The 25,901-nt window shown below is 35.2% G+C and overlaps 1 protein-coding gene across 8 annotated transcripts in view; it reads left to right on the top strand.

Moving 5' to 3' along the window:
- Window positions 1–25,901, top strand: part of GRIA2 (glutamate ionotropic receptor AMPA type subunit 2) — a 92,630-nt gene that overhangs the window by 60,703 nt on the left and 6,026 nt on the right. For 7 of the 8 annotated variants that reach the window (XR_012623130.1, XR_012623129.1, XM_074822953.1 and 4 more), the window contains exons 7-13: window positions 5,623–5,790; window positions 6,075–6,179; window positions 6,897–7,007; window positions 8,121–8,327; window positions 8,836–9,206; window positions 13,132–13,330; window positions 25,570–25,817. Coding sequence is in view for 6 of the 8 variants with exons in the window: in XM_074822953.1 (XP_074679054.1) it covers window positions 5,623–5,790; window positions 6,075–6,179; window positions 6,897–7,007; window positions 8,121–8,327; window positions 8,836–9,206; window positions 13,132–13,330; window positions 25,570–25,817 (1,409 nt within the window). In the remaining 2 variants the exon portion in view is untranslated. Of the gene's footprint in view, window positions 1–5,622; window positions 5,791–6,074; window positions 6,180–6,896; window positions 7,008–8,120; window positions 8,328–8,835; window positions 9,207–12,091; window positions 12,347–13,131; window positions 13,331–25,569; window positions 25,818–25,901 lie in introns of those variants that run through there. The other variant, XM_074822952.1, reaches the window with a different exon arrangement.

Here is a 25,901-nt window from a genome sequence, read left to right as displayed (position 1 = left end):
AAGGGCAGAGAAAGGTGGTGGCAGCTCAGAACTGGAGAGGCATCCATGGCTCAATGTTTCTGGGATTGGGGGAATAAGGGAGGAGAAGCACTGGGCTAGAAACCAAACATGTTCTGGGTGTGCCCAGAAAGCAGCCTTTCTAAACCAAACAAGGAGATACCTACAGAACATAAATACATCACAAAATCAGCTGGCTTTCTGGATAGCAGTTTTGGACCTGCAAACTTAAATGTTTCTAAGGTGGCAGGTTGCCTAAGGTGTTCTTTGCATCTGATGTTCTGCTCAAAAGATTATGGTATTTGAGAGAAAAAAAACCCTCTTATTTGTTTAGCTGTTCTGTGCACACAGGATGCTGGAATTGCATTTAAATAAAGACTATCATCAAAATGTAAATTGATGTGACTCTATAACCTCTAGAAACAATATTTAATAAAGATAGTATGTCTGTAAAGATAAATGGGCCTTGATCTCTAACCCCATCTTTACTGAGATTAATTTAAAAAAAAGTTTTAAAGACCTGGTAATTTTACATTTTATTCATTACTCTTCCCCTTTTAGTCAGGACCAGGACTGTTATAAAAAAACCTACAAACAATCAATTGATACTTCCAAATATGTTGCATATATATGCAGTTATTTTCATCTGGAAGCAAGCCTGTTGTAAAGGCTCCATGCTCATGTAAAGATCAAAGAGGAAGAGGCAAGCATTCAGTCTTTTATGGGCTCCCTGACCTCTACCTCCTGTCCCCAGTTTTTGAAACATGCCCACAGGTCATGAAGATACTCCTGTGCTTAAAGCCCACTTGCAGTTTGAATGGCAACCAGCCCAACATGCTGCTTCATACAGACCCCATTTATGCTAATGCCTGCACAGAACAAATGAGAACAATGCATGATTATGGGCACAATTAAAAGTCATCTGGATTTACAATGACATTTATGTGTACAATATTTAACAACGTTTCTTATTTCTATTGAAAGTAACTATTTGTATTCCCATCCTCTGTTGTGACAGTATGCAAGGTATCACAAGAGATCCTGAAGGAGGTAGCCATTTCCTATAAGTGAATTTTTCACTAACTCTTTCATCTATCAGGCCACTTTCAGATGTCTCAGTTTCAAAATAGCTCCCAGATACATTAATTAAATAAAGACCCTTAATAAATAGGTGGCCGAGTTGCATTAGTTTGACTACATTGAAAGTCACAGGAGGTAGTTGCCCAGTTCCTTTACTAGTTCTTGACAAGTAACTTTGTCTCTCATGTATACCTTTTTTTATATACAATACATAAAAATGTAGGAATGCTTCTATATGTGTGTACCAATCTCTAGCGTCACTTCTGAAACTACAAACAATTGAATAGAGTTTTGTGAATGTTTTGACCAAAAAGAACAATTATTGTACAAAGCACTATGAAAAGGCAATTCTGCTTTTGTGGTATATACTAGCATTCAAGTAGAGAAATACTTTGTTGTGGGAAAAATGCACAAAATTCAGATGAGAGGTTTTATTTAATATAATTTTCAAAGGAAAATAAAGCAGTAACATATTAAAGCAAGTCACATTTGACATCCTAATTTAGTCTATGTATAGTTTAGTGAAGTACTACAAACAAGGTGATAAAATGTGTAGTGAACCATTGGAAAAAAAAATGCTAGCATAGAGCAATAAACCAAACATACAAACATACAACATACCTGCAAGATGCAAGGACACACAGTTTGTGTTTTTACTGCCTTTGGTGTATATTTGTTGGTCTTTAAGTATATTTAAATTGTTTAAATATAAGGAAAAATGCTGAACATTTGCTTATACCCATTGATTCCACTCCCTTGCTCTTGCAAGAAAGAATATTTGCTATATTACTTCTCTTTGAATCTTACCTCTCTCCAGGGAAAAATATTTATATCTGATTTTTGACCTTCTTTCTCTTAACCTCTGTTAGTGATACAATGTCCTTCTGATATTCAAATAGCAGCGCCCCATATATGATGAGGAACCTTCTTTGGTGCCTGTTTAAGATTGATTTTAGCCTTCTTGATCACTGCTTCAGCTGGATATGCCATTCTAGCTGAGGTGTCCCTAGTGTCTTGTACATTAGCACTGTGTTCTTTGACTCTACTGGTACAGTCTCTGCCCAAAATATACTATCATTTTGTTTGTCTTCCTCAGTGTTCTGTTAGATTAGGACTGAATGGCTAGTTCATAGTCCCTTTGAGTGGTTTTAATTTTTTTTTAGTGTCTACAATGTAGACATATGTATCTAAGCTGATCTCCCTGGACTCCTCCAGTAGTCTCAGAAGTCACTAGAGATCAAATTAATGGAATCTAAGGCACGATTTATTCATTTTAAAGAAGGTGTCTAACAGGTCAAATAAATCACACCTTAAAATGTTTATTTCTCTTCTCTGATTGTAAAAAAAAACAACTAGTATGTCAAGGATAGATTTAAACATTACAGATACCCAAATCGAGAGAAAAAGAATTTGACTTCTTGTGATTCAGAATACTTCCTTTCTTTCTTTTTTTTTTTTTTCATTTATGTCTTCACATTTTCATTTCTTTTCCACTGCTGAAGTATATTCTTTTAATGTTATATTTTAAATCTCTTAAGCATATCTCCCAACTTTCTGTCTTCAGCACATGGACAGGCATTGGGTTAAACACAGGATGAACAGGCTAACATTACATACTTTTATAAAATCTCACAGCTTTAAAATATATGTATAAAAAAATCCTGTGCTTTTGGGGTTGTCTTCTGTAATTTCATATTCAGAAGATTCAGTTACTGATTGTACAAAACAGGATACTGGGCCTTTTAGTTAAGGATTCCTGGTATCTTCTGAATTACTGGAAAACAGCTAAAGTTACGAAAATCAACATCTTGCCAGTTTTTCTTGGACAGCACATGATTAATATCTTCTGCTTAGCTTGGGATGATTTTGTTTTGTCTGTAGTTTTCAAATTCATCTTTGTAATTGTAGCTTACACATTTTATTAAGGTCTATAGTGCATTTTTAATCTAAGTTGAATAAGATTGTGTATAGACCTTATGTTTTCTCTTCTTGGTAGTTAGGACATTTATTTAGAGAGAGTTATTCTTTCCATATGACATGCATGCAATCCATGTTTCATAGCAAATAACTTAAGATCCTTAGGCACTTCAGTGCAGTATATTATAGTTTATATTATCACCTTATTGTTGTCATAGTTCTAGAATTATGAGAAGCAAGATTTTTTTTTTTGCATATTCTTTGCCATGCTTTAATAGTACCTATACCATTTTGTATTAATGTTGCTGATTTTATCATGTGAAGTTGAAAGGAACTGAAATGAAGTTAGATTTACACTGCTGTGAAAGTAATAGTCTGTAAGAGCCCATCCCTCTTCCACAGAATAATAATCCAAATAGTGCTCCCACTTACTTTCAGAGTGCAGATCAGAATGTGGATGAATCTCCAGCATAAAACAAAGTGAATCAAGACAGGGCTAATGCATCCTTTAGTTTATGACAGTTTTATTTATTATGCACACACACACACCCACACACACACACCCCTCTGCATGAGCAGGTTATCTGTCATTTCTTGTTTATGGTAATAATTTCACTTTGTTTTATTTTGTCAACTTTACATCTATTCATTAAGCTATAGATAGTTTTAAGGAGCCCCATGAAGGGCTGAAAGTGTATGCAGAATAAAACAGTAAGAAATGATGCATGGGCTGCTTGCTTTCATGGCATCTCCAACATCATGAAGGTGTAAGAAGCATGTAAAATATTTTGAGATCCTTAGATTAAAGCTGATTTAACCTAAATTAAAGCATGTGGATTTTATATATGTGATGACATGCATACACTACAGATATATATATAGATAGGCAAAGTCCTACGCAAACCAAATATATGACTGAGTTGTTAATATTCAGGCCAGTAATTATATACTATAGGGATAATATTCTTGAGGTAATACATTAAACATATCCCAATGATCAAATGAAACATAGAATATCTGAATTAATACCACTCTTAACTTCTCCATTTCAAGCTCTTATTTTCTCTGCTACCAAAAGTATGTTTCAGTGGTTAATGACAGTGCTGTATCCAAAGTTTCTCAAAATGCTAGTGTGGTACAATATGTTTCTGTACTGCAAAGAGCTATGCTTAAAGAAGTATTGCTAGTCAGTCCCAAAAAAATGAGTCAGCATCTTTTCTCTCTGTTACTTTCTCCTCAACTCCGAATCCATGTCCGCCACTTAATCACTGCTACTTCAGTGGTAGAAAGTAGTATCGGCTACAGCCAGTCTTTCACTTCATTCTCTGCTCTTCTGATCCCTTTAAACATTTCTGTACAAGTCACCAAGAGAACTTTCTTGAGAAGATTCAGATTAATCACTCAGTAAGCTTATATATCTAAAAAAAAATAGTTCCACCTTCCTTTGCTTTTCTTCCTCTCCAAGGTCTAACAGTTGCATACAAAAATGACCTCAATTCAGAAGCCTGCCTTGGTTACAATTACAAGAGCCTTCTGCATGACTTGAGCTAGCTAATTAAAATTCTCATTAAAGTCTGAGCCATTGAAGCAAAGAGCCAATATATCATTTCTTTTTGCTTTACAGTTTATATATTTTCAGCATCTAATAGCCTTCATAGGGATCATTGCAATCATTCATAAGGCTGTAAGTAGTTATATTCTGGCCCATATTTCCAAAAGTGTCCCTTATATTTGGCATAATTGCCATGTTCTGGACTCATAAAGCCCATCCAACAAAGTCCTCAGTGTATGTGCACATGTGGTTTCTGTTCAGTTAGTTAGTTCAGATGTAAAATTTTCCAGTCACTGATGCTAACTGCTTTTGACTGTTTAGCCCCAGGTTCTGATACATGTGATCACAGGATTCCTCTCTGATGTCTCAAAACTTGTAAAGCTCCTTATATTGTGTCAGATTAGGAACATAAGGCTCTTTCTTGCCTATATTGCTCTTTCAGGGACACCACTTCTTCCAGGCATCTTAGTCCAAAACCTGTTTTTGCATGGTGTTGACAAGGTATTACATACTTGAAACTAGCTACCCCTGAGTTTTTGTATTTAACAGAGTTAAAGTTAAGTACACATATATACAAATAGATGTTGTTTGGTTTTGTGTGTATATATGTGGGAAGAGATGTAGTCTAGAGATCTGTATATAAATGCATCTCCATGAAGAGTGTAATCAGAGAAACAGTTTCTTATTTTTAGAGTCTAACTGATGTTAAGTAGTAGAAATTATTTCTTTTTCCCCCTTTCACCTCCATGGACTTCCAGCCATATCTGCACACAGAACTGTTATACAGTTGTAATGAGAAAGGTATGTAATTCACATTGAAAACAGCTGTAAATCTTCAGTTTAGATTTATTAGCACTGCCCTAACCATTCTGACGGAGAACACTTCAATAATTTGCATAGATGTCCATCAGAGGGTAGTGACCTCCAGACTAAAGAAAAACTGGTCTGCTTTCAAGTATATCTTACTGTCCTTTTTAATTTTGGTATGTTTTTGTGCTTAATGGATTAGCAAGTGGATTGGAAGGTGTAGTGAAACTGAAGCTGTTTTTTAATTAGATATTTTCACTTCTTTTCAGTATACATCTGCTCTGACCTATGATGCTGTTCAAGTGATGACAGAAGCTTTCCGTAATTTGCGCAAACAGAGGATCGAGATCTCCAGAAGAGGAAATGCTGGAGATTGTCTTGCAAATCCAGCTGTACCCTGGGGTCATGGTGTAGAAATAGAAAGGGCATTGAAACAGGTAGCTTCCCTGGAGTGAACGCTGGGATGAGTGCATGTGTGAAATTCTCTATAAATGCTTGAAAAGAACCTTCCAGTCTCCTGACCTGCCTGGATCTTGCTGGGAATAATGTGGAAGTGAACTCCTCAGGAACGTGTCTCATACTAAGATAATATGTTGCCTATGGAAAACAGTCTAAACTGAATGTTTTTTGAAATATCAATAATCATGTATGGAAATACAAAATGCTTTTCTAAAAAGAAACAAACTTAATTCTTCTACCACTTTCATCTTCGTCTATGTAGGTTCAGGTGGAAGGTCTAACAGGGAATATAAAGTTTGACCAGAATGGAAAGAGAATCAATTTTACAATAAACATCATGGAACTCAAAAGTACTGGTCCTCGGAAGGTAATTTGAATTGTCTTACAGTGTCTTTAAAGGTTTTACCATGCTAAGCGACGGGTTAAGGTAGGTAATGAAACACTATAGATTAATTAAAGGATGAGTCGTAATAATATTTGTTCATAGGTGTATTCTATAATGGTCTTGCAGAACAAAGTAAAAATATGTATTATTTCTTTCTAACAAATAAGAGTTATTTCTGGTAAGTACTACATAAGACTATTTTCCTTTCAATTTTGTGTATTAAATTTATTGCTTTCTGATCTGAATTGCTAAATGTGAGCCAGTATTTAGGTAAATATGCTTCTGAATGACAAATGCAGAATACAGCTTTTCAGTGATGTCTCTTTTAAATGTAATTATCTTTCCGCTCTAATTCCAAACATTTCAGGAAAAGCCAGTTTCTCATGTCTTCCTAATCTGGAGTATTTCATACCCCTTTCAGTCCTACAGTGTGTGATGTTGATGCTAAAACCTGTTAATATGTGAATGAAAATGGTATACCTGTATTAAACAAATTAATGTGAGCAAATATCATTAGTTCAATCTTTTTACTATTTGTTTTAGTCTTTAACTACATAAATAGCAATATTTATACTGGTAAATCCATAGCTAAAATAGTTCTCTGTGAGCATAAATCAAGGGCATAGAAATAACATGTTTTACCTTTTCTATGAAAGTTCATATTCACTGGTGTCTGTGCATCCTATAAACTCTCTTTAGATTGGATATTGGAGTGAAGTGGACAAAATGGTTGTGAATCCTCTTGATGGCCCTCTCGGAAATGAATCTTCAGGACTAGAGAATAAGACTATTATTGTCACCACTATTTTGGTAATTAACCTCGTATTTTGTCAGAAGACAGTCTGTCCTACAGTAATTTGTTTCTCGTCATTATGTTAGTTTAAATATACTGTCTTTTTATTATTTGAGGTTGTGATCTGTTACTCATTTTGATACATAAATAAAATTTGGAAATTAAGGAAATGTATGTGATTCAGTATGCGGTTTTGTTCCATAGAAGACAAACAGTCATTGGTTGAACATTCTAGAAAGTTTTAGTCCTGAAAATGGAAATGAAATACGTGCTTTCAGAGGAGAGGAACTTTGTCTGAGAGGCAGAACCACAGTGTTAGTTTTAGAGAACTGATTTGCCAAACAGCGAAGAGACTGGTTCTTATGCTTCAGAATTGTAGCTGCTATGGATTGGTGAAATGTGAAATGAAACATTAAAAATGGTATTCTAGTTGTCTAGAAAATAATATTATGTACTGTCAGAGAACAGCTTTTTTCTGTATGTTATGCGGCTTCTTTATCAGTTTGAACAAGTCCCAGGTTAGCATAGGAATTTCACTGGATGCAGTAGTTCGGTACCAGCTGACAAGGAGGAGATACATTACTTTAATACGACTTACGACTCGTCACCAGTTTGCTGATGCTAGAAGTTTATTGCATAGTTGTAGATACTTTACTTATTGTTTGTATACTAATTCAATAAAGATATAGCCCAGAGAGCCTGAGTGTTTTCCCAGGAAGGGATGTGGTTGTGAAATAAGAAAGAATTTTCTTGTATTAAGATAACAAAAGCAACTCAATACCTTTGCCTTCTTCATCCAAACTGTGTGAGAGAAAGAAACTGATTTTGGAACTTACTCTTTCTTCTCTGAATGCGTAACTCCTGTTAACATTCATGGTCATTATTAACATACTGCTGGAAATCACTATGCCTGTAAGTATTGTTATTTGTGTATGACTGTGAAGAATGCAGCTTTTAAATGTATTAAGGACATGTCACATTAATAATTAACAGCTAACATTCATAGCATGATCCAGATGTTATCTTCTCTCTTTTTTACATATGTAAAAAGAAATATATTAAACTATGAAGTGCACAACTGATACATCTGTCTCTTTACCAAGTAGCTAAGGCAAGTTCTTTCTGTGCAGGAGTCCCCATATGTCATGATGAAGAAAAATCACGAAATGCTTGAAGGAAATGATCGATATGAGGGCTATTGTGTGGACTTAGCTACAGAAATTGCTAAACACTGTGGATTCAAATATAAGCTCACAATTGTTGGGGATGGCAAGTATGGGGCGAGGGATGCAGACACGAAAATCTGGAATGGGATGGTTGGAGAACTTGTTTATGGGGTAAGAAAATCTTTTATAATAAAGCCATTAAAGGTGACTGATGGAAGGAGTGGGATTTTGTTAAGTTTTCTCTGTAGAGTAGAGGAATATTATCTAATTCCTGTGATAGTGAATTAGTAACTTGTATTGGCATGAAATATTTTGAATGTAAAATATGGAATTGGATTTGTAATGCAAATGAAGCTGGGGGGAAGTGAGTGCATATTTCATCCTTCTGACCAGGCAAAAGGCAATGTACTTTACTAACACTTTTAAATGTTATATAATTTTAAAATGGCATGTGTAAAAATGAAAACTTGGAATATGCCAACCATATGGTTATATATATTTCAGTAAGAAGAGTTTCAACTAAAAACTTCTGAATTCTCCATAGGATGTTCTTGGTGAAACAAATGTTGCTGGTGTCTCTGCTGTCCTATTTTCCATTTGTGAAATGCAATAGAAACTAAGTCATTCTTTACTCTGATCATTGTATTAGCTGTTATTTGCTCTTTTTCTTCCTTTACAGAAAGCCGATATTGCAATCGCTCCATTAACTATAACATTGGTGAGAGAAGAGGTGATTGACTTCTCAAAGCCCTTTATGAGCCTGGGGATATCAATAATGATCAAGAAGCCTCAGAAGTCCAAGCCAGGAGTGTTTTCATTTCTTGATCCGTTAGCATATGAAATCTGGATGTGCATTGTTTTTGCCTACATTGGGGTCAGTGTAGTTTTATTCCTGGTCAGCAGATTTAGCCCATACGAATGGCACACTGAGGAATTTGAAGATGGAAGAGAAACGCAAACTAATGAATCAACTAATGAATTTGGGATATTTAATAGTCTCTGGTTTTCCCTGGGTGCCTTTATGCAGCAAGGATGCGATATTTCGCCAAGGTTGGTTACTCACCCATTTCAACTTTGTGCATTTTTGGTCTCAGCCATCTCAACCGGAGGAGGTTCATGGTGCATATATTTTCACTTTCAGAAAGAAATAACTTGCTCTGTTTTTTCCCTCCCTAAAATCACAGAAGTCCTTGAAATAAAAGCAGTTGTCTCTGACATAGGGTCACAACGTATTTGATCGATACTGTCTTAACGTCGATCATACATTTGCCAAGTGAAGTTATATACACCATGCAGAGACTGTAAAATGCATAAGGTTCAAGTCATTCCATGCCTTCTTGGAGGGGTACCGTGTTTTTGCTGCATATTCCCATTTTACAGTTGACAGTGCATATGGTTCACAACAACTGTAATGGGAAAAAAGGGTAACATACTAGTCATGAACTACACAGGCAGCACTTTCCCTCTGAAACTCGCTACATATCATAACACAGTTACTAACCCACTGTTTTTCTGCAGGAGAGCCTTGAACTGAAATAAAAGTCATGTGGTGGCTCTAATATCATGCGAGTAGTTGCAAAGCACTGCTGTTTTTCCATGGCCTAGTTTTAGAAAAGTCACAAAGGAAATCACTAAAATGAATTTGAAGGTCCAGTTTACAAATGCTTAATTCCTCATGGATTTTCACCTACTTTATTAGGGACAACTGTAAAGTACTTAAGTTAATTCCTTTGCAGGTCATTAAATATTCTATTTCCCTTGTGCACAAGTGGTTCTAGCCTTGATTCAGCAAAGTGGTAAGTAGGTAGGTAAATAACTACTTGCTGCTTGAAGGAACTATAGTAACAAGGGAAACAGGGCAACTGGGTTTAAGGAAATCAAATCAGAAGACCTACCTAATTATACTAAGCAATTTAACTTTCTTCTAAAAATCCTAAAGTAAGACAGGGAACAGGTCAATTTCTAGTGAGTCTAGTGGTTAGTGTGAAAAATAAATGGCACCACAGGAGCATTTCTTAGATACAAGCCGTGCATCCCAAAAGACAACAGCAGGTTTTGAAGCTATTCTATTGCAGAAATAGCAGAGCATTTTTGTGTAAGAACTTTAGCAATTCTGTCTAAAGGCTGGCATATCACAGTGAGGTATGCCAGCCTTTATGATGAAAGATGCAATGGATTTGACATATAACACAATAAGAATTGTATACAAGAAACAAGACAGTGAAGAGAGAGCAAATTGTTTCAGCTCATGAGAAGCTGTGTTAATGTCAGTCCTGTGGGGGTTTTGTATCGATTACACACTTCACAGGTTTAGTTGTCTGCAAAGTCCCCTATTAGCTACAAAATTATTTTTATTGAATCAAGGCCGTAGTAGAATAATGATTTTAATTATTATTATTTTACTGGCTATTAAAGCATGACAGTTGTTGTGCATGGTTTGATAACTTTTGAAAGGTGATGTAAGAATAATGATAGTAAATGGTCATCATAAAAGGTATATGAAATTCAAATCATTTTGGAGATTCAAGATCTAGTTTCAGTGAAGTGTTTTAACAGCACTTTATTTCATTACAAACATTTTTGAGTAAAGTGAATAGTTTGTTTATTATAAAAATAGAATTTGAACTCCCTGCAAATGAATCAGAGTAGATAAAAAAAAGGAATATCTTCAGGCATCAGCAAAATATCTTTGTAAAGTTAAATTTTATACTATTGCTACTATGATTTCTCCCATTAAAATGATAACCATTGTGAGACAAGTAACTAGGGCTTCCTGACTGAAATAGAAGGTGGTACTGAGTAAGACTGGACCAGGTGGAAGCTGGTCTGCAATAGCAATCCCCATGTTGCCGTCATGGGTAGCACAGAAACAGTAGAGCAGAATGGGGTAGAGTAGAATAGAGTAGCATAATGTATTATATGATAATGATAACTAATAGCAAAGTTTTCCTCATCTTTTTTGAGATGTGAGTGTACTCTTGGTGCTGCCATATAATGCCTTTGTAAGTATAAAATGTGGTGCACAAATTGATGTAACTGTGCACAGAAATTATTTTAGTATTTAATGATCTGATGAATTAGGTATTTGTAAAGTGTGGGTTCATACTAGCATGTAATTATCAATCTTCAGAAACTTTTCGAAATGTACATAAAAAAAGAAATTATTTATTTAACTGGGTCAGACCTTATGGGAAAATTTTGAATACAAATGACACCCAAAAAAATTTTACATTTACAAAATGTTATGTGGGAGCATAATGTCTGGATTGGCTTATTCTTTTTTTACAAAGTTGGTGGCAACTTTGCTGACAGATCGTGGGCTTTTGAAGATTATTATAATTTATAGTAGGTGTCATCAATACAATATAAAGTGCCATAAAGTCAGTAGTTATTAAATACACATTGTCAGAGATTTTGCCTTGCAAATGTATATTTATCATATAATTCAATCTTTTAATTGTAGAATTATTTTATACATAGATTACCTTCATGTCAAAATAAGTATGTGATATTTTTTCAAAGTTGACAAAGCACATTTGCAGAATACATCTCAATTTAGAAGGAGCTTGAAATAATTTTTTTTCCTATGGTCCTTTTTAATAACATATTCTGGACCTTATTTGACTTGATTTTCGTGTTACAGAGTGAATTAGTGAGTCTGACGTGACATGGCATAAGTCTTTTAATGTCTGAATTATCACAGAGATTTTATACAATAGCAATTCATAAAAATAATTTGTCCAGAATTGGTTCTATTTGTTTTTGTTTCCAGTTTAATAAATCAGCTTTATATAACTATCATGTTTAAATGTATATATATATATATAGTTATATCTACCTATATATCTATATAAATATTTTGCCAGAATTAGTTTGACGTCTCATTCACAATACAGTAGACTGGGTGAGTGATTTGTAATTTGTTTACTTAATAGATAGAGGAGACACATCAAGACATACCTAAGCTACTGCAACGCCTTAGTACTAGACTTTCAACTACATGCACATTTCTGCCAAATAATTAAGCACATCTCCAAAGATTATGTACTCCTTCCTATAATGTCTTGTTTGGAAACAAAGTAGTAAGTAATTTCAAAGTTTAAAGGATCATTAGAATAATGTCAAGTTTGACAATATCAGTATTTCTCTTCTGTTAGTTTTCTAGTATTAAAAATCATTGAATTTCTCTAGTTGTGTGCTCTATACTGTTTTATATATTTTCTTGAGTTCTCTTTTCTTCTCTCTTCTTGAGCAGGAGATGCAAAACAAAGATCCATAAGAGCCCACCTGCTGCAGTTAAAAACATCAGTTTATTATTATTTTAAAATATACTTTCTTCACCATTTTTCTGTATTATTACTGATTGTTTCATGTCCAGTCCTCAGTCTGTTAAATGCTTGTATCTTTTAAAAGTTGTGTGCACTTTTTAGTTTACGGATATTCCCTGGGCCAGTTTTTATTGGAAATAATGCTATTTGTTTCTCAGTATAGATTATCCACAGCAGCATAAGCCATTGTTTTGTGGAATTCAGCCTTTGTCTGTCTTAGGAAAATAAGGAAACTAAAGGCACTTAAAAATTAAGTGAATAGTGGTTTATCTGAAAGCACTGTTTCACTGATTTTGTTTGATCCTCTTCATAATGTCAGACAAATTCACTTCAGAGGAAATGACAAGCTTATGTGTCAAATGTAGTACATTATGATGGGAGCAGTTTCCTTTCAGGGTGTTTCAGAACTTTGAAGAACTGGATCACTAAATTCTCCCTAAACTCTGGAGTCCTGATTTCATCAAAGTCCGGGAGATGTAGTGGAGTATGCCTTGATTTCCCATCTGATTAGTGTACAGAGCTGTGCTGCGAGATAGCCTGAAATGCTTCCCTGTAGTATAATGCATCATTTGCATAAAACTGATAACATGTGTTCCTTTTTAGGACTTTCATTTCACTTTATAAATCCATTTCATACTTGTTATTAGATCCCTGTCTGGGCGCATTGTTGGAGGTGTGTGGTGGTTCTTTACCCTCATCATAATCTCATCCTACACGGCTAACTTAGCTGCCTTCCTGACGGTTGAGAGGATGGTGTCTCCCATTGAAAGTGCAGAGGATCTTTCCAAGCAAACAGAAATTGCTTATGGGACATTAGATTCTGGCTCCACTAAAGAGTTTTTTAGGGTAAGAATTTCTACTTTTTAGATTTCTGTTTTGTTTGAAATAGGTCTTCACTCATGTAAATGTGTTTTCCCTAGGCTTTATTAAAAGGTTGCTATAAAAATGTGATATGTGCAGCCTAACTCGCAAGTTTAAGTGTTTTTGTTATTTGTTATCATTACATTTTATTATCTATATATAAATATAAGGGTCATGTTATAAATATGCAAAGGAAAAGTGGCTTCAAGGAATTACCTAAAAAATACTCCACTGTAAATTTAAAAACAAGATATGTTCAGACAAGGGAGATGATGTTGTTCGATCGAAGCTTTAAGACAGGAGCTAATGATTATAAACAAGGCTATTTAATAGCTGTGCTATATTTTAGGTAGTCATGCAGTGAATAGGGACATGGAAAGGTACACAGTCATGTTTTAATAAGTATTTCACATGATTTTTCAAGCTTGCAGATGGGGAATGGGATACAACCCTGTTGACTGCTGTAGTAAATCCGTGCCTGCTCTTGAAAACAGTTACTATTTGTATTTGCGTTACAGTAATGCCTCGCAAGCCTGTCAGTAGTCACCTCCTACCTCTGTGAATTCCAGTTTTAAAAATGCATGAGACTTCCAATGTGTGTCTCAGGCTGCCCTTGAGACACCAGCTAACATGGTGAAATCCATGCAAATGAGTGAGCCGCTAAGGCTGCTGGGAAAACCACCATGACTCTTTTGCCTTGTCTGTGTGCTCTTTGTGTCTCCCTGTAAGATGGAAGTTGATTTGAAGTGCTACAAATACAAAAAACCTGTTGTTGTCATGTTTTTCAATGGATGATGATGGTGTTAGGTTTGAACAAAATGTATTTTAAAATAGTTATAAATATTACATTTACATTTCAAACATAGCCTGCCTTGAAAGTGAAATGAAACAAGTTCTTACAAATATTTTTTTCTGTACTGTATAGTTAGAGCAGTAACTGCTAGATTATGGTTTTCACTGGATCCTGCAATGCATACTTAACTGGTAACGTACTAAATAGGAACCATATTTTTTTCAACTATAGAAAAGCATTATTTTCTGATTTTGATGATAGGTCCAGTAATAAGACCTGCTGCTGGTTGCATTCCTGTTGGCTAAACCAAAACTAACATCAGGTGTGTAAGCTAGTAAAAATGAGATTGGGTTTGTGCTAAGAGTGTTTAGAAGCATTTAGAAGCATACAAGCATGTGTTTCCAGTTTTGTATAAACCTTTTAGATCATGGCTATACCAGGGATTGAATGTGAACTATCAATAGGTCAGTTCTTTTGAATAGTTTGTCTCTAGAGATTTTAAGCTTTCTTTTAAAACAAAAAACATTTATAATTGCATGCATCAACATGTAGTTTTTGTGCTCCTAGCACTTATATACATCTTTCCAATTGCACTTTTACACAATTAGTGTTTTCTGGTGATTACCTGAGCATTAGTAACTTATTTTTGTAAAAATCGGGTGGAGGCTTTGTGAGGGCATATTCTTCCCCTTTTGTTAAGTTAGCTTTGGCTCTGCACAAACAACTCTATAATGATCTCTGGAAATTTCTTCTGCGCAATTGCTATCACAAACAAGTTGGTGCATTATGTGTAATGCAACTTCTTAGCCTGATGGCTCTGTCTACTATTTGCTAAAAATCACTTTAACATGCCCAGATATTTTTCAAGAAATAACAGCTGTCGGAATTTCTTTCTAGGACACCTGAAACTCAGGTTTCAAGAATGAAACTCCCCCTGCTGTAGGCAATGTGAAAGCAGTCTCTAGAACTAAGTAGACTAAAATTTCACCCAAAGTATTTCTGTATTGTGACTGCATTGGAGTGGATGTGTGGTTTTTATGTGACCTGAAATTAGGACTCAGATTCTTTGAACAGCTGGAAACAACTTGAGTATTTTTCTAGCAGCAAGCTAAAATGGACTGGCTTTTTCTCTGTCACTGTCATGAATTAAAAGAAACATTTGGGGTTTTTTTCACAGTTAGTCTGTTTTCTCTTCAAGAAGTGGCATTATTTGCAAGTTTGTTTTCTATTGATGAAAAGTATATTGGACCTAAATCTTCACTAGTAGAGCCCTAATTCCTGGAACAACACAAAATTAGGGATTGTTGTATATTGGGGATGAGAACAGTAAACTAAATTTTCTTTTCTACTAAAACATGTTTTCTGATAATTCTTTACACAAGTGAAAAAAGAGATGTTTCTCAGCCTTTTCCAAAAGGGAATTCTCGACAATAAACTAGATGGTGAAAGTTAGCTGAAAAATCCTATCCTGAATAGCTGAATACCTGTATGTGATGTTACTTGATGTCCTGGTGGGTTCAAGTCTTTGTCCAGCTCCTACGACTGCTTAAATAATATGAATTCGTTGAGGTGTTATATTAGCTTGGGTCATTCAGGGATGTCACATTAGCTTGTTCTCTGTTTAGTTTTAGGATTCTAGTCTTTCAGCCACTTACGGTAGGTACATGCTAATTCATGTCTGCAATGGCTGTGGCTGGCTCCAGTGGCTACCATTGTGAATGGAGTAATCCCTATATAGGTTAGAAAAACCCAGGTGAAGGAAAGATAGTGGCTCACCACACACTCTTGGACAGTATGGGAGTAGGCATACAAGCTAGTCCATATCGCTTGACTTGGAGCTAACAGCCTTGGCACTTTGCCCTACTTTATGTACATACTCCCTAGCTTTAAAAGTAGTACAGACTAGTAGGAGATATTCTTGCCAACAGTGAGTAGAGAATCAGTTGGCACTGAATCAAGAAACATAACTGAGGAGAAGGGATGAAAAGGCATTGTACTCTAGTGTTCCTAGTGCTGCTTTTAAGATGAGTAGTAGAAGCTTGGTACATCCTGCATAGAAAATATCAGTGCAGAAATAATTAATTTAACAGTATTTATAAAGAAAAAAAAAAAAAAAAAGGTAATGACAGAGCTTTGCTGAGCAGTAAACATCAGTAGAAAACTGTTACTTCTTAGTAATAATGTTATAGGTACACAAGTTTTCTTTAATGGCAGAACTGTCTGGTCTCTTGATTATATATTTGTAAATACCAGACTGTGTAGTAGTCTCCTCAGGAGATCTCAGAGTTGCTACTGGCAGAACTGCAAGTATGAACTAGGTCTTCAGAGTTGGTGGGATACTTACCACTTCTGATACTAATGGTGCCTCTGTCTTAGGGATAGTGCTTTTAGCGTTAGTGCAACTGAAAGCCTAAACAAAGATATATAGTGCATTGCTGATGCATTTTCTCTTGGGTTTACAACCTGAAGTAATGGGCAGAGCATCAAAGAAAATGTGTGTGGCTGTGGTTTTCCAGAAGTACATCGTTTTTCTCAGATCAGTAGTGGACTGTAGTAGTGAGAATGTGCATAGGACTGCAAGCACAGATTGGAAGATTCAGGGAGTCATTTCAGTTGATCTTTTACAGGTGCATCATCTCTATAATTGTCACATTGCATATACTACTTGATGAAGTGGTAAATGGTGGGGCAGTGGAATTTCATCACTCTGGTATGTACTATTGACACCATCCACAGTCACACAGTATTTTTACCTTCAGTGATTTCTCAGCAGCTGCTGTAAATGCAGTTAATGTATGCATTAGCCCAGGACACATAGTTGAACTTTGAAGGGAAAGAAATGGCACTAACCCAAAAAGACAGACTGCTGCTCACCTAACACTGCTGAAATTAATTTTAAAACACTGTCTGTATTTGTTAACTCCTGAGTTGCCTTGCTTACTTTCATGGGCTATGACACTGGAAGAAAGAAACAAAGTGCAACTGTGTAGGTATGCAAGCTTAATGTTCACTGGAATATTTCCATGCTATCCACTTGCTTGAAGGCATATTGAAAATTAATATCGAATTGATACGAGAAAAAAAGCTAATTGCTTTTAAAATTCAATCATGTTTTTGCTGTATGTCTAGCGTTATTCATCAAAAATATGTACAAACCTGATAGACAAATGAAATCAGTCATGCTAACCTTAAAAGATGAGTTGTAACTACTCCCATGTATAAGGTAAGAAGGCATCTCAAAAAGAAGAAATGACGTGCAGAGCAATAATTTACAGTCTCTCTGCATTAGTTTTTATTTAAAATCTTTTTATATGTACCTATTTTTTTTAACAAATAGCATGACATGGACAGACCAATCTGTTTCATTCTACCTCTTTCGGTGGCCTTTAAGAGTAGATCCTCTGCAAAATTAAAAGCAAGCGGAACTGCTTCATAACAAAGTATTCTTTAGCTTTCACTGAAAAGACTGCAAGAGTTGCTTATTCCTGCTTAGGAGGCAGGAGCTCCAGAATGAAAAGTTGAGCATGGGAAAAATACCAGAAGGATGATAATCATTGCTGGTTTATGAAGAAGTCCTCTTCTGTAGTGAAAAGCCAGCAACAAACATAAGAGGAGCTGACAAGACCCCTTGAGACATTTTTCCTGCAAAAATGTTGTCTGTTGGGTGGGAAAGAATATTTGGCCTGAAGATTAGTAGTATTGTCTTTTCTGAGGCTCTTCAACACAGTTCAGTTCCTCTAGATTTATGAGTACTTTGAAATTTTTAACTTAGAAAGGTATTTAAATTGACAATTGTATTACAAGAGGTTATGCAAAAAGAGAAAAGGATGCAGCAGTCTACCAACCTCAATCTGTCCTTATGCTCATCAAGATTCTAAAAAGAAAAACCCACAGGAAATCTCTAAAACCTGTGAGAAGAACAAACACTGATTTTTTTAAATGGAATTGAGGTAAAAAATTATGAATCATACATCAGCCTCAATTTTAGAAGTCTGAGATGTAGAAGAGTTATAGAACATGTTTCCAAAGTTAAATTTTGACTAGCTCCACAGAAACCTTTGAAACGTGAAGGAGACAAAAGACTCTGTTATGAAACATGTAACTTTTACCATGGATTCTACTTGGTACCTTAAGAAGCAGGGGTTATAGAACTAGCATTTCATAAATCTCTGAAGGAGATATGCTTAGAGAGTATGGGTTGGCGTTTTAAGTGTGTCAGGAAAAAAAAAGGTACATAGCTGAAATACTGAACACAGATAATGGAAAGACTGCCTTTTGCATCCAATAGCATATTAGTGAAGATATGGTTATACTTTTTTGTGGTCTTATTTTTCAGTTATTTTCTTGTTTTTTGAGGTCCTTGCATCAAGGCACACAAGAGAATTGATTTAGACCATTGTGAAAATAATTTTAAAAGAAACAATGCAGTAATCAATACTTCCTTTTTTTCCTCAAAGCATCTCTTTCTGTATTTTTCCAGGTTTCATTCTTTTCTCCCTCCACATTACCCAAAATCCTAATGTCTTTTGCAGACAGCTCAGTGGTGCTTCAGAAACCTTGCTCCATATATTACTCAGAAAGCTTAATTTCAAATTAGTATTTGCATAATTTTTATTAGAAATAAAATGTGTTCTTTTCTAATAGAATTTTTCTTCCCTGTTTGTAAGGAAAAATTGTGTCTGATAAAAGAAACATACTACTCCCTGATCCTCTCTTTCAAGTTTTCATTAAGTTTTCTTAGATGTTTTAATCAGAGTATGTTGTGTAGTAGGTAATATAGTGCTGGGCAAAAATGAATTTGCAGCAGTATAGTTTGAGGATTCTCCAGTGTAGTGTAATTTATTTTATGAAGTGATATACTCTGAAATAAGTATAAATGAGTATATGTTCTGTTTGCACTACTTCTAGGGGCAGATCATTCCATAATACCACACTTGTTACGGTTAGAAACATTCTTTTATTTTCCAGCCTAAATATATTTATAGCTAGCTTATCCTCAATTGTTACAATACATTAATTATTATGTAGATATTTCCTTCTCAGTGTTTATTTTCCTGATGCATTAATACAGAGCATGTATGAGCTTTTTTCTGAACTTTCATCTCTATCAACAAAGCTATATTTATTCTTGATTTCCAAGCAAGCAAATCGTCTCATAGCTCTTCTGTGTGTCTGTGTCATAGTTTGAATTAATTGTTCCTAATGTGGATGAACAGAGGTGTACATGGTATGCCATCTGAGATCTCAGCAATGCTTTGTACAAAGGCATTATTTCTCTGTCTTTTCTGGAAATAACGTTCTCCCAATTGTATCACACTCTTTTCTGGTAATCATTTTGATCATAGTGATAGATTTGTGTTTCTTTTCTTCTGTATTTATCATCTTAAGTTCTTCAACTTTACTGCAGATTTTCTTACTGGTCCCAAAGTGCTGGACCATGCTTTTGAACTGGCAAGTTAAATTTCATTTCTATCATTCTAGTGCTCAGAATTTTCCACTTCTCGTATCTAACAAATAAATAATTTCTCATTGTCTGGCTTGATGTGTTTTGATATCCCAGTTTCCTTTCCTACAAGTCCTAGTCATTTCTGTCTTGAAATGTTTTCATTCTAAAATGTCATCTGAAGCTGTGCATGCCATGCAGTGCTTCAGACCAAAAAGGCAGTAGTCACTTTGAATGCTTTTTTATTCTTGTTAAGTCCAGGCAGTATGTTTATGATTCTAGACTCCGGGTATAGTGTCTGCAGTTCACTACAGATCTGTGATTGCTTGAGAAAGTGCTTTTTTGGGGGAGATTTAGTTTGGTCCCACTGCCCCAGTATGGGTGCAATAAATTCTTTTTGGTTTGCATCTATCTTGTTTTGATCATTTCCATTTCTGTACCCTCATTCCTATTATTTATTCTTCCTTTATGTTAATGTCATCAAAAGCAAAGCTAAGTATACATTCAGATTATGGTCCTATGTGTAGATTGTCTTTGTTCTCTGCATTTCTTCCCACCACACAGGAGATACACTTTCCTTTCTCCCATTCTTTTTTCACTCATGAGGTTCAAAAATCTGCTGTTTGCTCATTTTTTCAGTTGTTTATATGACATACTGTTTCTTTTATGTTAACATGTTTCCCCTGATCAAATCAAGATCCTACTTACAAATCTACATTTGTATTACAGTGATATAGCAAAGCTGTAGTAGTAGATACTGCACCACCACTTCAAAAAGAACAGATGGATTTAGGTCATCATTGTGGAAATTAGTTTGTGTGACATTTATCTGAGTTTTTAATGAAATTAGATTTCAATCTAATGGTCTACTTTGATTTTATGAATATGATGAATGATGGGGAGGAATTTTGATTCTGTTGAAACTGAAATTAATAAGTCTCAGAAGCAAGTTTCAGCAAGTATTTTAACAGCAGTTAAATGTCTTGAAACTTTAACACTAACATCCATAAGACAAGCCTCCTGAAACACTTAACTTTAAATCCCACGAAGAATATGATGACAACATAAGGTCCTTGTCTTGCACATTCTTGGAGAAAATTGTTTTAAGTAGGCCTTTGAGGAATAAATTCTGGAGGTAGAATGTTTTACAATTTTTATTAATAAGACCAAATGTATTAAAGATATTTTAAGTAGCTGAATTAAGTAATGGAAACCGGAAAGCCATAAAACTGCATTTTAAGAACATGTAACTAATTTTTACCAGTACTGAATAAAATTATCAATAGATTATAACATTTAGCTGTTCCATCTATTTGAACTTTCATTCACCTTAAGTATTCTCCCAGTATAAACAATATTAAGTGTTTTAAAGTACTTAATCTTGAGCTAATTGAAGAGGCTGGAAAACTAGTTTTGTTCATTTCTGTGTTTTTTGGATGTATCAATAATTGATTTACTGTGTATATTGGCACGATTCATTTGTTGTTACACTTTCTAGCTACTGGTGACAATACCAGTTCCTGTCCTTTTATTCATTATGGAAGGTCAACAAGATAGTTACACAAACCATATTTGAGAATTAAAGTTCTGCTCCTGTAGTACAAGATCATTGTCTAGTAGAATGTTAATAGTCTGAGGAGCTATTTCTGTCAATGACATACTAATTACAGCACCCCAATTTTAAGAATAATAGGTCTTTGAATGACAAAATGGAAAAGTTATCTGATGACCCACAAAATACAGTTAATTAATTTGATAAAGCTTTGCATAATTTAATTTCCTAATGAGCTTCTTAATGAAGGCAGTATTTTACATTTAAATGGGATATGTACTTTGTAATAATAATAATTTTCATAGTCAAAATGCCCAGTGATGACATGATGCTAATAAAACCCCAAAGTGTTAGTTCCTGGGGCATTTTTGTATCAATTATTGTATTTTCATATAAATAGTAAATAATGGGAGAAAAAATGTTAATTGTGAATATTAGGGTCTTGTACTGTCATGTCGGTGTTGATTGTAATACCAAAGTTATAATTAGCTTTTAACATTTCATATATACACTGGAGTGTCACCTTACAATAGCAGTCAGCCACAATAATTAAGAGCAGTGCAGATTATTTCCATATTCTTGCATTCTTGTAGACAAATAATATAGCAATCTACAATGGTTCCATTGTTTGGATCGCATGGTTGCATGTGGTGGTTTTTATGGAGCGTTGCTGTCATTTTAGGTTTTTGGTGCCGTTAAAGAGACAGGATGTAAGAAAGAGATGTGAAAGCCCAGCTTGCACACAGGGCATCCTGCATTCACAAGAATTCTGTTTTCTCATGGTTTAGTCTGCTGTTGCTGATGACTGCATGCTTTTCCAAGTGCAGTTTAAGGAGAATAAGAAAATTCATGTAGGAATAAAATATATGGTCAACTATAGCACTGGCCAAATTTAAATAACAATGTAATGTCATCACTTTTTTTTTTTCCCCATGACGTATTTGAATTAGGATAAATGTACATGCATTTGTTAACTATCAGATAATGTTGGCTTTATGAGTGAGTGTGTGTGTGCAAAGAATGCTAGATGAAGGTCTCTTAACACTGCCCTTTTCTACATCCTTTAGCTCTACCTTTTAAATAAAAGACAGATTGTGAAAACATAAAAATGAAGGAAATAAAATGAAACAGTTCTGAAAACAGAATATATTACTAAATATATTCTGTAGCAGTACAAACAAAAACCTTAGAAGCCACAAGTATCTCCTAGGTAGAGGCTTGTTGCTCTTCTTATTTTCTATGAGTCTAGAGAAGGTCAAGGACTAGGTAGAGATCAAGACTGAGCTTTTGAATTCCAGCATGATGTTTTTCAGTGTTCATGACTGCAGAGTACTGAGTGGTCATGGCAATTTCTGAATGCTATTTTCTGGTGATGTTTTTCATTGCAGGTTTTTATTTCCATGGTTGCTGGGTCAGGTAGTCCTACCTTCATTTATACAGCAAGGACCCTGTGAGCCCTCTAGTGGGAGGCTTCTTCTTAACACTTGGCCATTTGGGAAATCCATTCTTCGCGCCTTTTCCCGTTCATCTGTCCAGCACCAGCCCCTCAGTCTGTCATGGGACTTGTCTCATTCTTCCCACTTACCTGTTGTGATCAGATTTCTGTGAAGTGACAGGGGGAAATGGGAAGCTGCATTTTTTTGGAGGCTGAATGACAAAAACAGAACAGACTTTGCTAGACCTCTATTGCTTGATATATATCAAAACCTGTAAAAGGTCATTTTAATAAACCAGGAAACAATGGAGTAAGGAAACGCAGTTAAGTCAACTGTTCATGACAGTTACCTAACTGGAATAAAAAATGCTTATTTAATATTTGAATGTTTGTACAAGAAGGAAATAATGTTTTAAGTGTCAGCATAACCTCTTCTCTTCTACTACATGGGATCCAATTCTCTTCTAATGAAAGTTGTGGCGACAGGCACCTGGATTTATGTTGTCTGCTTTGGGTTGAACTGAACCGTGTAAGACAGCTCTAAACCAACTTTAAGTTTCCCCCTTTATAAAGCAAACCTATGGTAATTCATGAAGTATCACTGTAATCATTTCTATTACACTGTCGGAAGCTTGATGTCCCTTCCTTAATTTGTAGTGGTAAATCCCATGCAGCAAGTTGGGCGTATGCTGCCAAATGAATGTTGACGTATGGCAGGACTGGGATGGAGCATCTGAGTTTAATTAGTAAGTTTAGAGAATGAGAATTCAGGGAAGATTAAACTCCTTCATATGAGGCTGGGACTCCTGAGTCCAAGCCTGAGTGGGCTAAGGAAGGAGGAGATTGAGCACCCTGCAGAGCTATATACTGGTAGCTCCGCTTCCAGGGAAGTGAGCAACAGCCGCAGATCTCAGGGAACAGGTGATAGAAAGCTATGCACTTAGGATTTAGATTTTCTTTATATGCTTTGGTGAAATTGATGAAGTCTCTCAGACATTAAATGGTTTGACTGACTTGGATCTGCAGGTGGGAGTCTTTTCCAGGAATCGAATGTCATTTGCTATCTGTTAGAGGTGCTTACCTATATCTATCTATCAGGTAAATTATAGGCAGACAAAAGTGCAGTATTGGATTTTTACTGATAGCTTACAATACAGAGTGATAGTTTACTTTGTGAACTGGCTTTTCAAAGATGGTGAAATATACCATTTTTTTTAGGATTCCCCTAGTTTTTAGGATCATATTTTTTAGGATCTTCTTGGATGGAACAAGAACAGTGCATGTTCCAAGAATCTGAGAAACCCACTGTGTCCTCAGCACACAGTTATATTTCTTAGTTATTCTGGTCATGCTGAGTATATCTAACTCTTTTGATATTAATGAGTATACTGAGTATGTGTAGATCAACAGATCAAAATATGCAACAAGTGATCTGCAAGGGAACTTTCAAAAATCCAGCTGTGCCAATCAATGCACATGTAAATTCTGGTAATAGTTGAAATATTTAGATGTTAGAAAACTTTCTACTGACAGAACTTTTAATACTAGTAGACATACAGAGACCATGGAGAAATTTGAGCCTCAGAATCTTCCTAGACTACATTTCTGGATGGGAAAATAAGGGTAAGTCTGGGAAAATGATAATACTGTATTACAAGAACAGTGAAGCCTTGGGATATAGTGAGGACATTACTGATGCTATTTTACTTGATTCATTTATTTTTAAAATGGTATGATTATAGATGTTATATTTATAGGATAATTGCAATTCTGAAGTGTATGTTACAAGATGTCTCTAGTAGAGAGTGTTTTTAATACATTTTATCATAGTACAGATTTGGTATACTTGAACATATAATAGTATTATCTTGCAGAGAACTAAGTAAGGTAACTACAAACCCAAATGATCTTGGTTTTCTACAGCAAAGTAGAAATGTAATAATAGCTAAGTTAAATGCAACATAGTATTTAATTTGGCAGTAGTTTATTGTCTACTTTATATAATGATTTAGGTTATCTTTTTTTAAGAAATTAATTAGGAAGAAATTAATTAGGGTTGATTGTCAGCTATCCTGGTAGGTCTACAGATATTTTGATCAGACAATGTACAAAGTGAAATGTTAGCACATTTAGGTTTTCTACTCAGCTTACACAGCGGAAGATGGTATAAACCTATGCTTTCTTAATTCTTCTTTAGAGTATGTGACAATATGAGAAATCCAGCTTTATATACTGTTTCCAACTGGTGATTGTTGCCGACTCTGACTCGTCATATGTCCCATTCTGCCTGCTGTTTCTTTGATAACACTGCTTCCTTTCTGGTGACATCTAGGTGGCAAACTTTGTTTTTCTCTATTTTTTTCCAGGTTAAAAAAATTAACAATCAGTTGGTAGTTAAAACTGCCAATTATAGTTATAACTACCAATTGGTTAAAGCAAAAGAAACTTACTTCAGTTAACAATCTTTCTGAAAGAAAACCCTGACCTGCTGAGTTAAGTTGGTGAGGCATGTGGATTATTACAAATAAGAATGGCCTTGAAACAGGTGCCTCACTTTTAACATGCCCTTCAGGTTTCACAGCAATGTTAGTTTCCTCTGTGGAGCAATCTGAAGTTTTCTAGTGCCACTGACACATTTCAGCTCTTCTCTCGTTTGCATAACACACAGCTGCAGAGCTGCAAAAAAGATCATGTTGTTTGAGTGTGAATTTCTGATTAATATTTTGCTGAAGTTTGAATATAGATCCTATCTTTTAATCTGGCACACCTGTTATAAAGTGGGAGTAACACTGTTTGCTTCAAATCTTTAACAAATATAACAAATACAAAAAGCATACATACAATGACAGCATAATATTAATAGAAAAAAAGAATGTAGGTGCTGCTGTCTTTCAACACTGAATAATAAACTTGCCTAAAAATGACATAATCATATTTTCCCAGGTGTGCTTTTGCTGTCTACTTAAAGATTAGTTAATTAGGCTTCATATTGTCTCCACAGAGATCTAAAATTGCAGTGTTTGATAAAATGTGGACCTATATGAAAAGTGCAGAACCATCTGTGTTTGTGAGGACTACAGCAGAAGGGGTAGCTCGAGTACGGAAGTCCAAAGGAAAATATGCCTACTTGCTGGAGTCAACCATGAATGAGTACATCGAACAAAGGAAACCCTGTGATACCATGAAAGTTGGTGGGAATTTGGATTCCAAAGGCTACGGCATCGCCACACCTAAAGGATCCTCATTAAGGTGGGTGGAATAGTATAACAATATGCTAAATGTTGTTATAGTATCCCACCTACCCTGATGTATCTTTACTGATGTCTATGGTTT

The sequence above is a fragment of the Strix aluco genome, chromosome 4 (genome assembly GCF_031877795.1).
Source record: "Strix aluco isolate bStrAlu1 chromosome 4, bStrAlu1.hap1, whole genome shotgun sequence".
Taxonomy (NCBI): domain Eukaryota; kingdom Metazoa; phylum Chordata; class Aves; order Strigiformes; family Strigidae; genus Strix; species Strix aluco.
Note: the sequence above shows the minus strand (reverse complement) of the source record. Positions and strands in the feature narration are given on the sequence as shown.